The 12,148-nt window shown below is 40.7% G+C and overlaps 2 protein-coding genes across 10 annotated transcripts in view; one reads left to right on the top strand and one right to left on the bottom strand.

Annotated features, from left to right (window-relative positions):
• Window positions 1-1,898: 1,898 nt before the first annotated feature.
• Window positions 1,899-2,957, top strand: rho (rhodopsin). The gene has a single exon (XM_010780757.1). The coding sequence runs from the start codon at window positions 1,899-1,901 to the stop codon at window positions 2,955-2,957; it is 1,059 nt and encodes a 352-aa protein (XP_010779059.1).
• Window positions 2,958-5,718: 2,761 nt separating this feature from the next.
• The window catches only part of LOC104953754 (membrane-associated guanylate kinase, WW and PDZ domain-containing protein 1), a 100,078-nt gene continuing 93,648 nt past the window's right edge, over window positions 5,719-12,148 (bottom strand). For 7 of the 9 annotated variants that reach the window (XM_010780750.1, XM_010780748.1, XM_010780747.1 and 4 more), the window contains 5 exons: window positions 11,787-11,874; window positions 11,642-11,702; window positions 10,530-10,673; window positions 10,272-10,410; window positions 5,719-8,749 (listed from right to left, as the gene is read on the bottom strand). In XM_010780750.1, the coding sequence (XP_010779052.1) occupies window positions 7,659-8,749; window positions 10,272-10,410; window positions 10,530-10,673; window positions 11,642-11,702; window positions 11,787-11,874 (1,523 nt within the window). In that variant the 3' untranslated portion in view covers window positions 5,719-7,658. Of the gene's footprint in view, window positions 8,750-9,533; window positions 9,626-10,271; window positions 10,411-10,529; window positions 10,674-11,641; window positions 11,703-11,786; window positions 11,875-12,148 lie in introns of all 9 variants that reach the window. The other 2 variants (XM_010780754.1, XM_010780756.1) reach the window with 1 other exon arrangement.

The raw sequence follows: 12,148 nt of genomic DNA, 5'->3' as shown, positions 1-12,148 counted from the left end.
GTGTGCCTTGGGAGTGGCTTCGTAAGAAGCATTTCAAGGTCCTGGAGTGGCCTAGCCAGTCTCCAGATCTCAACCCCATAGAAAATCTTTGGAGGGAGTTGAAAGTCCGTGTTGCCCAGCGACAGCCCCAAAACATCCCTGCTCTAGAGGAGATCTGCATGGAGGAATGGGCCAAAAATACCAGCAACAATGTGTGAAAACCTTGTGAAGACTTACAGAAAACGTTTGACCTCTGTCATTGCCAACAAAGGGTATATAACAAAGTATTGAGATGAACTTTTGTTATTGACCAGATAATTATTTTCCACCATAATTTGCAAATAAATTCTGTGATTTTCTGGATTTCTTTTTTCTCATTTTGTCTCTCAAAGTTGAGGTATACCTAGGATGAAAATTACAGGCCTCTCTCATCTTTTTAAGTGGGAGAACTTGAACAATTGGTGGCTGACTAAATACTTTTTTGCCCCACTGTATGTGATGGCCAAACCATCAAGAGGTAACTTTAGAAAGAGAAAATGCAAGCCATTCACTGAAAATGCTTCAACGTGGCTTAAACGTGACTTTCTATGGTCACTTACACCATATCAGGCCGTCAAAGAGAACCAGCTGCTTCTTCATAAATACTTTAACTAAGTCATGGATTGTTAAAGCTTTATTTTGACGTGCAACCAATACAAAATATTTAAAAGAACATATCAAATCTAAAGAAGGCAACAACCCACTGAGCAATAGTGACGCTCTGCAACATTAAATCCATTACAGGCCTGTGAAAGTAGCACACCCCTAAGCCCCAAATCTCTTTATACAACACCCAGTAGGAAAGTACTAAGCTCTTTACCGATAGCTAAGATGCGCCAGCACTCAGCAACACTAGTGCCTCTGCTTTCTATTCAGTACAGTACAAATTGAATACAGGTGACCATATATTTGAAGACATTTTTGAGGTTATCGTTTGCTGCTATCATGGCCAGGACACTACTGTGCAAGAATATTGAAATTGAAATCTCTGTAAAGAATATCTGTGGTTAAACATGGCTTGTATTGCAGCTAAAACGTTGGCCTGAAATGCAATTCAACTTTTAGAAATATCTACAGAATGATAATGATAAGAAGGATACAAATGTACTTTATCACACTATTTGGCATATGACAGTACATCAAGATGTTGGACTGGAAACAAAACAAGCAAATAAACAACATTACTGTGGGTTTTCAGAAATTGTAAAAGTCCTTTGACCCTATTTAAAAAAAAAAATCTTCTAAAACCAAAAGATAATTTATCCAAAAATGATACAAAAAATGTCAAAATTATTATTAATTTAAAAAAGTGTAACAGTACTAAACAGCTCTTTGTATTAGTAAAAATCTTGTTTGTTTTTTAGAAGATATATGAGGGATTTTTGTGTTTCATATAGACTAGAGTTCATACTTTTTTAATGCTCCTGTGATATTTAAAAATCTATGATCGCCTACATCTGGACTTTTTCGCTTTGGGAGTTGGGAGCGTCTGAAGGAAATTCATGCAAATATGGAGAAACCCCGACTGTTTTATGTGCCCAGAAAAAGTAGCCCTAAATAGCATCTTTTTAAATAAAGTGCACATGAAAAGGTTACTTTTTAAGCATGAGGTACTTAAAAAAGCAGTTATCAATATCTCCATAATATGCATGAGCAGGAGTAACCTTGATATCTTGATGAGTTGTCAGATATGTTTGCAGTGGCTGCTGGATTAGATATTAACTTTGGCCTAAATCACGTTATGCTGACAGACATACAAATGGATAATCCAAGGTGTGCCTTTAAAAGCCAGACCTTGGCCACCAGGATCCACATGTAGCAGGGTCCTCTCCATCCAAGAAACAAAACTGAAGGGCTGATTGAAACCGCAAGCCGCAAACATGAACGGGACAGAGGGACCATTTTTTTACATCCCTATGCTTAACACCACTGGCATTGTCAGGAGTCCTTATGAATACCCTCAGTACTACCTTGTCAACCCAGCAGCTTACGCCGCCCTGGGTGCCTACATGTTCTTCCTCATCCTTATTGGCTTCCCCATCAACTTCCTCACTCTGTTTGTCACCATCCAACACAAGAAGCTGCGTACCCCTCTAAACTACATCCTGCTGAACCTTGCTGTGGCTGACCTCTTCATGGTGTTTGGAGGATTCACCACCACCATGTACAGCTCTATGCACGGCTACTTCGTCCTAGGACGCCTCGGCTGCAATATTGAAGGATTCTTTGCTACCCTTGGTGGCCAGATTGCCCTCTGGTCACTGGTTGTCCTGGCTATTGAAAGGTGGATCGTTGTCTGCAAGCCCATCAGTAGCTTCCGCTTCGGGGAGGATCACGCAATCATGGGTTTGGGCTTCGCTTGGGTGATGGCTTCAGCTTGTGCTGTGCCCCCTCTTGTCGGCTGGTCTCGTTACATCCCTGAGGGCATGCAGTGCTCATGTGGAATCGACTACTACACACGTGCAGAAGGATTCAACAATGAGTCCTTTGTTATCTACATGTTTGTCTGCCACTTCCTGGTCCCAATGATTATCATTTCTTTCTGCTACGGCCGTCTACTCTGTGCTGTCAAAGAGGCTGCTGCTGCCCAGCAGGAGTCTGAGACCACCCAGAGGGCTGAGAGGGAAGTCAGCCGGATGGTAGTAATAATGGTCCTTTCCTTCCTGGTGTCTTGGGTTCCCTATGCCAGTGTGGCCATGTGGATCTTCTGCAATCAAGGAGCTGAGTTCGGACCACTCTTCATGACCATCCCGGCCTTCTTTGCCAAGAGTTCTTCCGTCTACAACCCAATGATCTACATCTGCATGAACAAGCAGTTCCGCCACTGCATGATCACCACCTTGTGCTGCGGTAAAAATCCATTTGAGGAGGAGGAAGGAGCGTCCTCTACTAAGACCGAGGCTTCGTCTGTATCCACGAGCTCGGTGTCTCCTGCATAAAAGGACCGTTGACACAGGCTCCATGATCCAATATCCAAGAAGAAGACTTCTGCTCCCCTGGTAAAACGACTGAAGCCTAATGTCTACAGAAATAACTCCTTTTTGTATTTTTACAAATGTGTTGGTTCAACCTAAAGACAGTTGCAGGAAAGGTCTGGCCATAACAGAGTTGTTCTGTATTTGCAGAATATCCAACTTAAAAATGTATTTTTTCCAAGAGGAAAGGGAAAAAATCTTTTACAGTTGGATCATATGATACCGGCTTATTTTTAAATGTAGACGCATGTTACCAAGGCAATGTAAAATAAAACGCACTTTGCAAATGACTCATTCTGTTGCATGTTTTATTTAAAATGTGGGGGGCAAAAGAGCTTTTATAGTACAACTAGTGCTCTTCTGATACAGAGCTTTTTGGTGCGGATATTTGGGAAATAGAAAAATTGAGAATAGCGTTTTTAATTTCTTTTGTAGCGGCATCTGCATTGCTACTCCTGGTGTTATTTCAATCACAGGGCACCTTGAATTTAAGAATTGGCCTACCTAAGGAATTATGACATTATTAATCAAGGATGATTATAGATGTGACACCAACTTTGTAGTTAACCTTTATTTAATGTGATTAATATTCGTCATTAGATTAGGATTATCGGATAACAGTATTATCAAGAGACACCTTGATGCAAAGGTTATGGAATGGAAACAATGACTTACCGGTACTTATAAACTTACAATGTATTTATTCACAGGGGGAGTATAATATATGATATAATGCTTTACATTAATAAACTCTTAAAATGTTCTAAGAGCTGTCAGTGATTCAGTTTATAGTGTAATAAACCATTTGTTACATTTTTGTATTTTGCTTACTAATGCAAAATACTTGAACTGTGCTACCAGTTATGATTGCTAACAAATAGTTAACATTAAAGGTGACCTATTATGCAATATGCACTTTTGTACGTCTTTTATACATGAATATGTGTCCCCGGTGTTCCAGGGAACTCACCAAGTGTCAGAAAACACAACCCTCTCTATTTTCCTCCATACCCAAATCTCTTAAAAAGGGGCTGCAACGGATCTGATACAGACTGATCCAGATTTGAACACTTCTATGACGTCACAGAAGTGGCGCTTCGGCTATTGGGCCAACTCCACCAATCAGGAGGAGACAGCCACGGACATTGCCGTTCAAAAGCGCTGGAGACGCTGTAGTACATAGGCCAGGCCTGTAGATGGTGCTGTTCTCACAGAATCAGCCCATGCAAAGACAGTGTTAAATTGAGCGAAATGAGGAATGGCTAAAATGCATGATCTGTTTGGTATTTTGAAAAATAAAAAGTATAAATATGCCTTATATAGGTATGGTCCTACACTATATTATTCAAATATAGCATGATAGGTCCACTTTAAATATGTCCTCTTTGCTGTATACTGTAGTGTGTATTACATTATGTAGTCAAAGTTCTTAGGCAGGCAGCTAATAAGTGCCCTCTAGGGGGACTTAGAGAAAAGTGTTACTGAAGGATCAGTTGTTGGAAGAATCCTTGGAAAAGTTGTACATTTCTCAATCAGTTTTCAGAATAAAGAGGAAAACCTATTTAGAGTATTAGATATGCATATTAACAACAAGTTTTCCTGTTGTATTAGATGTGCATATTAGATAGATATTGCGGTTAGTTTATGAATGAGACCCACTTGAGATCTGCACAGGTTCATGGCTTCAATATTTCACAGATGTAGCGTTAAATTGTACCACTAAGATGAAAGACGTTAACTCGTGTGATGACGTGATTTCTCCCACTCAGTTCCTGGTTGTGCAGTATGCCAGACTCGAGCAAAACAAACCCTAAGATCTCTCCAGTAATGACCTTCATGTGTACTGTAGCTATAGCAACCATTTTACCAGTGGAGCTTTCATGGAATACAGATATACCTCAGAGCAGTCTGAAGTAAAGCTTAATGGAGAGAAAAAATCAATCACTCGCTGCTTAAATCTAGAACTAAAAAAGAAAAAATACATGCTCTAACATTTTAATGAAGTTAATTAAAGAGTATTGGACGGATGACAACTTATACTTTACTGTTCTCCCAATCAAAATACCATTCAAAACCAGTTTTAATATTAGTATGGTTCGGAACAGTGTTCATTAATCTGTCAATTTGTACTATCATTATTATTACACTGCACCATTTGAAGTAATGAAGTATCAGTGGAATGATTAGTGTTATTGCAACAATGACTACTATCGTAACAATAACAAAATATTACCTCCAGGAGTGTAAGGAGGGAGACAATGTTGTAGACAAGAAAAGCCATGCGGTTGACAGCCGATACTTTAACATCTTTAAATGTTTTACATTTCCATGTTACTATTTTGATTTAAGTTTGAACCGTTGTAAAGTCATTATTAAATGTAGTACATTCTCCTCCAGTGTCGATCTTCAATAAAAGAAAGTCTCTAAAGCTGCATATTAAAACGTAGTGTGACCAGGAGTGACACACCAGAGTGATTTGATCAAAAAGATTGATCAAACTCTCCAGAGACATTACTGAAAAACGGTTGTGCAGAAATATGAAATCCTTTTGAATTTGTATGGAAAACTTTATTTGATAATAAAAATAGCATTCACAGACTTCTTTTGATAGCTACATATACATTGTAATCCATCTCAAGGAAAGAAGCTGGATAAGTCCACATCTACTTGTACTTAGACTAATGTTATGTATAGCTTCATGGGTCAAATAAAGCTATGAACAATGTAGTATTTATATATGCATAGTTTTATAAAAAAGATTGGCCCATATACATGTACTGCTTTTATCAACACAGAGACAGCATTATGTCCGGAGCACATTGCAAGAAATAATGCTTGAAGAACACAGACTGCATACAAGTGCTTTATAATACAAAGGCAGGCTAACCATCGAGAGAGATTCAAACCATCAAACAGTTTCTGATTGACCAAATACAGTCTTTTAAAATGTCTTTACATACCTGATCCAGAGTAAATTAACATATTTCCCATAAATCATCAGGTCCATTTCAGAGATATAAACACAATATCACATTCCTCACTGCTGAGGTTTTTCATAAATTTCTCTTTTGTACAAGAAAAAGGCAACATTTTAATCCTTGACAGGTTCCTAATAGTTACACTGGAAAATTCTTTACAGGTGATGGCCAACAGGTTAACTTCTTAAATGTATTTCCTTTTTTTTCTACTTTTTTGTTAATACAGTACCATGGCGACAACAGTGATCAAACAATGCATTTGTTGTGGTTTATCCAATATATTTTAGTTTTTTTTTAATGAAACATAAAACGGAGAATACACACAAACACATTATAAAGCAGCAGTCAGACTCCAGTGGCGTGACAGCATGGCTCAGCATGGCAGATTGGTTGTCTCCTGTACCGCGACTCCATATTTACCAACACAAGAAACCACATCAGCTCTTTGTGTCAGGACCCAGGAGGTGGTCGGTGCGCAGTGTGGTTACCATGGGGACAGGGCTAACACTTACTGTGGGAGTACAGTGCATGTTTCTTATCGATTATTCTCGCTCAGACCTATCAGATAAAGTGGTTAAACTACACTTAAATTTACACATGCATCTTGCACAGGATTAATTTACACATTTGTGTTTCAATTTTTTTTTGGCATATTTGAAAAATCATATTTTATGGCAGCTTCAAGCTGGTATTGTGGCAAAATGCAGACTCATATTAAGTAAAACATTTTTTTTTTTTTTTTAACAAATTTAGATTTTTCCACAACAATCTACCAAAACCGTTTTGCCTGTATTTAAAAGTGAGTCGGGTTACTCCCCTGCTACATCAGTTCAAACTGGGAAACAATGCGAGTATTCATTTTTATTTTAAAATCCTCCTCCAAGGGATCAATTATTAACAACATTGCCAATTTTGTCTGATCTCTATTCTTAATTTTAGAAGTGTATGTGTGTGAGTATTTAGGCAAAGGAGGGTGAGCTGCCACACATTTCAGGGATGCAACACAAGTAAGGGTACAGCATGCTTTTCCAGGTACAGTGTGCACTTCTACCTTGGTCCTCAAGAAATTGAGCTTGCTCAATATATGTGCCAAATTAAAAATAAATAGTGAGCAAATGACACAGTCATATATTAATTATATAATTATCACTCTAGTTTCACCATCAGATCTTAAATTTAGATTTTTGCCTGAAGTCCAACGTGACTTTCACTTGTGAACCATCAGTGTCTTGTGCTATAGTTTGTTCAGTAAAGCAATTCAGGAATGGAACAGACATCTAAAAACAAGTTGAAAACAAGCTTAGTAGTTAGAAGATACCACAACTGGAAGCATGTTTCATACCTCTGAGGGAACAAATATTTAGATTCAGCAATGCCTACAAAAAGCAATATCACTGATTTCATATGCAGGCACATACAATACCTTTATTATAGTACAACAACCTCTGTTATGTTCAAAATAACTATAACAATGACGAAACAACCAGTATGAACTGATAATAGGATTGTACTCCTGCTGTTTTATGAATCTCTGGGTAGGATCACAAGTAGTTAAGTTAATCAAATCATTCAAATAAATCGGTCAACCAAATGAAGCACAAGAGTTAGTATCCTCAGAAGTCCAATTCCAGTGTATGGTACATAGTTTGCACAGATAGAGGAGAGAGTGGCGAGGGGGGTCTCTGCTCTAGATGCTGAGGTCTTTGGGGGTTTCTTTGTACAGCCTTCTCTTGGGCTCAGGGAGCTGGTTTGGGCTGCGGCCTGCTGCGTTATTGTTATGGCCCGTGTTGTTGTAGGCAGCATTGTTGTGTGCAGCGTTGTTCTTCATCATGCCGTAGTAATCCTTCAGTCTGGGTGCTGCTGCATAGTTCAGCTCCTCCCGGCTGTAGTTGCTGTCAGGGGAAGAGTCCCGCTCAACTCGGTATCGTCGCTCCGGTGTCCCGTTCATCGGAAACCTCTCCTGCCTGCTCTCTGGCGAAGAGTCTCTCAGGAGGTTGCCGTTCTTTGTGGCTCTCTCACATGTACGACCCCTGGAAAGAGAGAAGGAATCCCCGTTGTTGTTGGTCCGCTCTGGGGTGGTGGCCTCCTTGACTTGTCTAGGCGTCTGCGGGTCCTTGAGGAGCCTCCGCTCGTAGAACTTGCGTTCAGGGGTGGCTGCAAGGAACCCGCCATCGTCGTACTCCCTCTCAGGTGTGCGGTCGCGATGTGCTCGCTCTGCCCTGCGGTCCATGGACTTGGCCCGCCGGCGATCTGGAGAAGGGGCACGCTTTGATGTTGGAGAGCGGTCAAGGGACCCGCGACGTTGCCGGGACCTCCCGTCCAAAGTAGAGCTGCTGTTTGAGAGCTCTCGCCCCCTCAGTTTCTGGGCAGCTGCAGCCTTTTTCCCCGAGCTGTCTTTCCTCAGAGTCTTCAGGAGTTTAGAGATGCCGCTCTCTGAATCGGATTTCTTGACCTTGCGGCCTCGGCTCTTCTTGTTGTCACTGCTAATGCTGTGACCATCTTCTGGAGACGGCTGTCTGGGGGAACTTTGACTGTGATTGTTATTCCAGGTGTGATGATGGTGGGGATTAAATTGCCGGCCTTGGTAGTCCATCTGATCTGACCCAGCCCTGTCCCTTGCTCGGCCACACGCAGCCTCCTCCTGGCGTGATGGTTTGTGAAGGTCTGGTGGATAACTGGACTCCAATGAGGTGTGATATCGGCTGTTAGGCGGCAGCGTTCTCACTTCCGGAGTGTTTTGTGCCCCGGGTGTGGGAGGGTGCCCGTCACTGCTGCCGTCTGCAGGAGAGGAGAAACAAAGAGGAGCTTGTTGACTAGAAATACCTTATTAGATGAATGAGGTTGAGGAATACTTGTACATCAACATTTGACATGTATTGTATTCAGCAGACATGGCTTTCCTTGTTGGTTCATGTGTGCTCTCGCATTGACATGACAGCCAATCAATGCAGAGATTTATGGATATCATGCATACATGTGCTCTTTCTTATACTGAGTATATATCCCATGAAACAATCAGGCTTATCTAAATTGATCTATAAACATAAAATGCATTGAAGTGATGAATCACTTCAATATGATTTCTCTATAGGGCTGCGGAGACACAAGGTGATGTCAGCATCAACAGCAGGTGCAACACATCGGCAAGTGTAGGGCAGGGGTTATCAATGGCACAGCAGACACCTAGGAAATCATTCAAAACAAAAATGGTGCATCATCGGGAGGAACAAACTCAAAGCAAAAAAAGAGTGTGTTGGTTGCAGGTCTGCCAAATTAGAGACGGGTTGCTATGGTAGCAGCATGGGAGGTGGCATTACATTAGTCCCAGTAAAAAATAATCTGGTGTGGGGCTGGGGAAGGGTTTGTGTGTGTACAGATTTAAGTTAAAGTAAGTTGAATTCAGGCATGACACGACATAAAGCATGCACACTGTCAACACACCTGCGCGCAAACACACACAGAGTGGGATTCAGGTAGGTATGAGCTGGAAGGAAGGGTGGATCAAATCGAAAGGAAAAAGATGACAGGGCGAGTGAGTTGGGACAGACTTTTGGCTACAAACCGTGGTCTGATTTTGGCCCATTAGGTAGAAACAGGGCTCTCCCATCTTGTCATTCCTCATTGTACCAACAGCGAGATGAGGAGCCATCATCGCTGGAGAGGAGGAAGAGCCCAGCAACAAGAGACAGAGAGAAAGGAGGATATAGAGAGGAGAAAACAAATAAAACAGACAAGAGGCTGTTTTACAGTGCATCTTGATCGAGAAGAAAGGGTTTGTAGTGAAAGACAAAGAAACATAACTCTTTATACTGTATCACAAATCCATCTGAGAGAAGGAAAGCATCAGAATATTAAAGCCCAGAAAAGAATGCTGACAAATCCAACGATATGACTCAAACAGTGAGAGGAATAATCCATCAGCCGGGCACACAGCTCTATGGAGAGAATATTACTTTAGCTGTAAAACATCTCTACTGCAGATACTACAGAGTATAAATCACTGAACAAGCTTTAGCAGCAGCCATATCTGTATTGATCAATAACATTTGACGGCTCAATATTGTGCTGAAACTGACAGGTCACAATCCATAGTTAGTAAAGTGCCTTTCTGTTAAATGTTTATATATACAGTAATGCAATTCTTGAAAATCAATGTTTTTCTTTTTGAAAGACAGTATTTGTCCCTCCGATAAGAGGCTTTATTTTAGTCTGCGGTGTGCACAGCTTGAACAATAATAAGATTTCAAGGCTGACATAAGTGGTGTTATTTACAGACACACATTTCAACCCGTTAACCTACCATATTCAGGTACAGATCCATCTCCCCGTTTGAGGACGAGGCGTGCTCGCCGACCACCGTTCTTGATCAGTTCAATGGCACGTGAATGCTTCATGTTCTTTGTGCTCTCACCATTAATCTCCAGAATCTCATCTCCTACCTAAAAGGGAAAGGCCAAGTTATTATCATAGCTATTTAATGGATGAGTAGATTCATAGAAGAGAGAAACGAGAGTTATAAACTAAGTAGCGACACATGCGGATTTGAATGGTTGCATACCCTCATTTTTCCATTTCTGACAGCAGCCCCTTCCTCTGCCAGTCTCAAGACATACAGGTCCATGCTGTACTCCCGCCCTCCTCTCAGGCTGAAGCCAAAACCTTTACCGTCCCGCTCAAGGTCCACAGAGTAGAACTCGGCATCCTATGAGACAGAAAAGGAGAGATAAGTCACAGGGCGGGGTGACTAATCCGTGGTGCACAAGGGAGTCAAAAGGTGAGTCCACACTTCAGGACTAATCAAGCCATATCCCACATTGACTCACAAAATGTCAATGGCAGTACAACACACTGGAATGAATGAATAATTAATGCCACATGAGTCTGTGAGCAGAGTACAGATCACTTAGCAAGGGCATCACAAGGGCTGGGCCTACACCTTACCATACTCTGCAAAAGAAGTGAGATCTCTTCCAAAATCAGATTTATATACAATGAAACTTCTCTCTCATGGGAATAGATACTGTGTGTTTTTTTGTTTTTTTAATACGCAAAAGGTCAATTGAAAGAAAAAAGGACGGACAAGCTAAAGATAATATCATGCAAGTAGAACATCTGAGACATGTAGGGAACAGTTAGTCAACATGTAATATTTCATAATATGGTTATTTCTGTTTCTATATGTAAAAGACAAATAGTATTTAGGATATGACATCCTTACTTAGACATCAATGAAATAAGATGTGAGTTCAAATGTAAATAACCGGTAGGATGCTAAAGGCATAGTAAGGGAAACTTAATTTTGAACCTTAATACCCAGTTTGACGCAGAACCCTAAAGGCTTACTACCTTGTCATTATGTTAAGACTGTCATTAAAGAGCGCTGCTCAACACTGCTGCATAAATAACTGCAGAGTGCCTTGTTAAGATGCTGCTTTCCTTAAAGTTTATAGGATGGCATTCATTGATACTTTGTTATATTGTGAAATAAAAGAGTAGAAAGATCAACACTTTTTTTAGTATTAGGAGCTGCGGGACCTTTAATATGACCTGTTTGTAGATTCATGGCCTTTTTATCTTCTGGCTAAACACTGGTTATTTATCTAGCTTTCCTCTGTTCATTTTTATATTTGTACCTGACTGACCGTTGGTAATGAAAACATCTATTCTTACCTGTGCTGTCTGAGTTTGTATGGGTGGAGGTAGAGGAGCTCCTTTCGACTTTGAGTTATTCCTTTTGAAAAAGAGAAACTCATTAATACACATTGTCCTGTATCAAATAATACTTTCAACAAAGATGTATCTCCACCTACTGTACCTGGACTCTGTGGTCTGTTGAGGTGTGTGTGTGGTGGTGATGGTAGCTATCTTCTCAGCGTTAGTCAGCAGAGAAGCATTGGAAGATTCTGCAAAGAAGCACGCACAAATTAAAGAAGAAAAACATTTGAACTAAAATGAAGTGACTGCTTTTGTTAAATGCATTTGCCCAGCAGCTGTGTTTTCAAAAGACACTCTGGAAAACAAAATGTTACTGTTCAGAAGAGTCGACTGAACAGCCCACAGGCTACTCTATTCAGCCTGATGCTAACTGCCTGTGATGTTGTCATATTTGCTCATGGACAGCACTGGCCCCAACCTCATGGAAGAAACAGCAATAAATAGGGAAAAAGACCCTCATGA

This window comes from Notothenia coriiceps, unplaced genomic scaffold (assembly GCF_000735185.1).
Source record: "Notothenia coriiceps isolate Sejong01 unplaced genomic scaffold, NC01 NC01_scaffold00022153, whole genome shotgun sequence".
NCBI lineage: Eukaryota > Metazoa > Chordata > Actinopteri > Perciformes > Nototheniidae > Notothenia > Notothenia coriiceps.
This window is presented reverse-complemented; position numbering and strand designations above follow the sequence as displayed.

Excerpts from the sequence above, each read along its gene's own strand:
- rho (XM_010780757.1), top strand. The coding sequence starts at position 1,899 with ATGAACGGGACAGAGGGACCATTTTTTTACATCCCTATGCTTAACACC.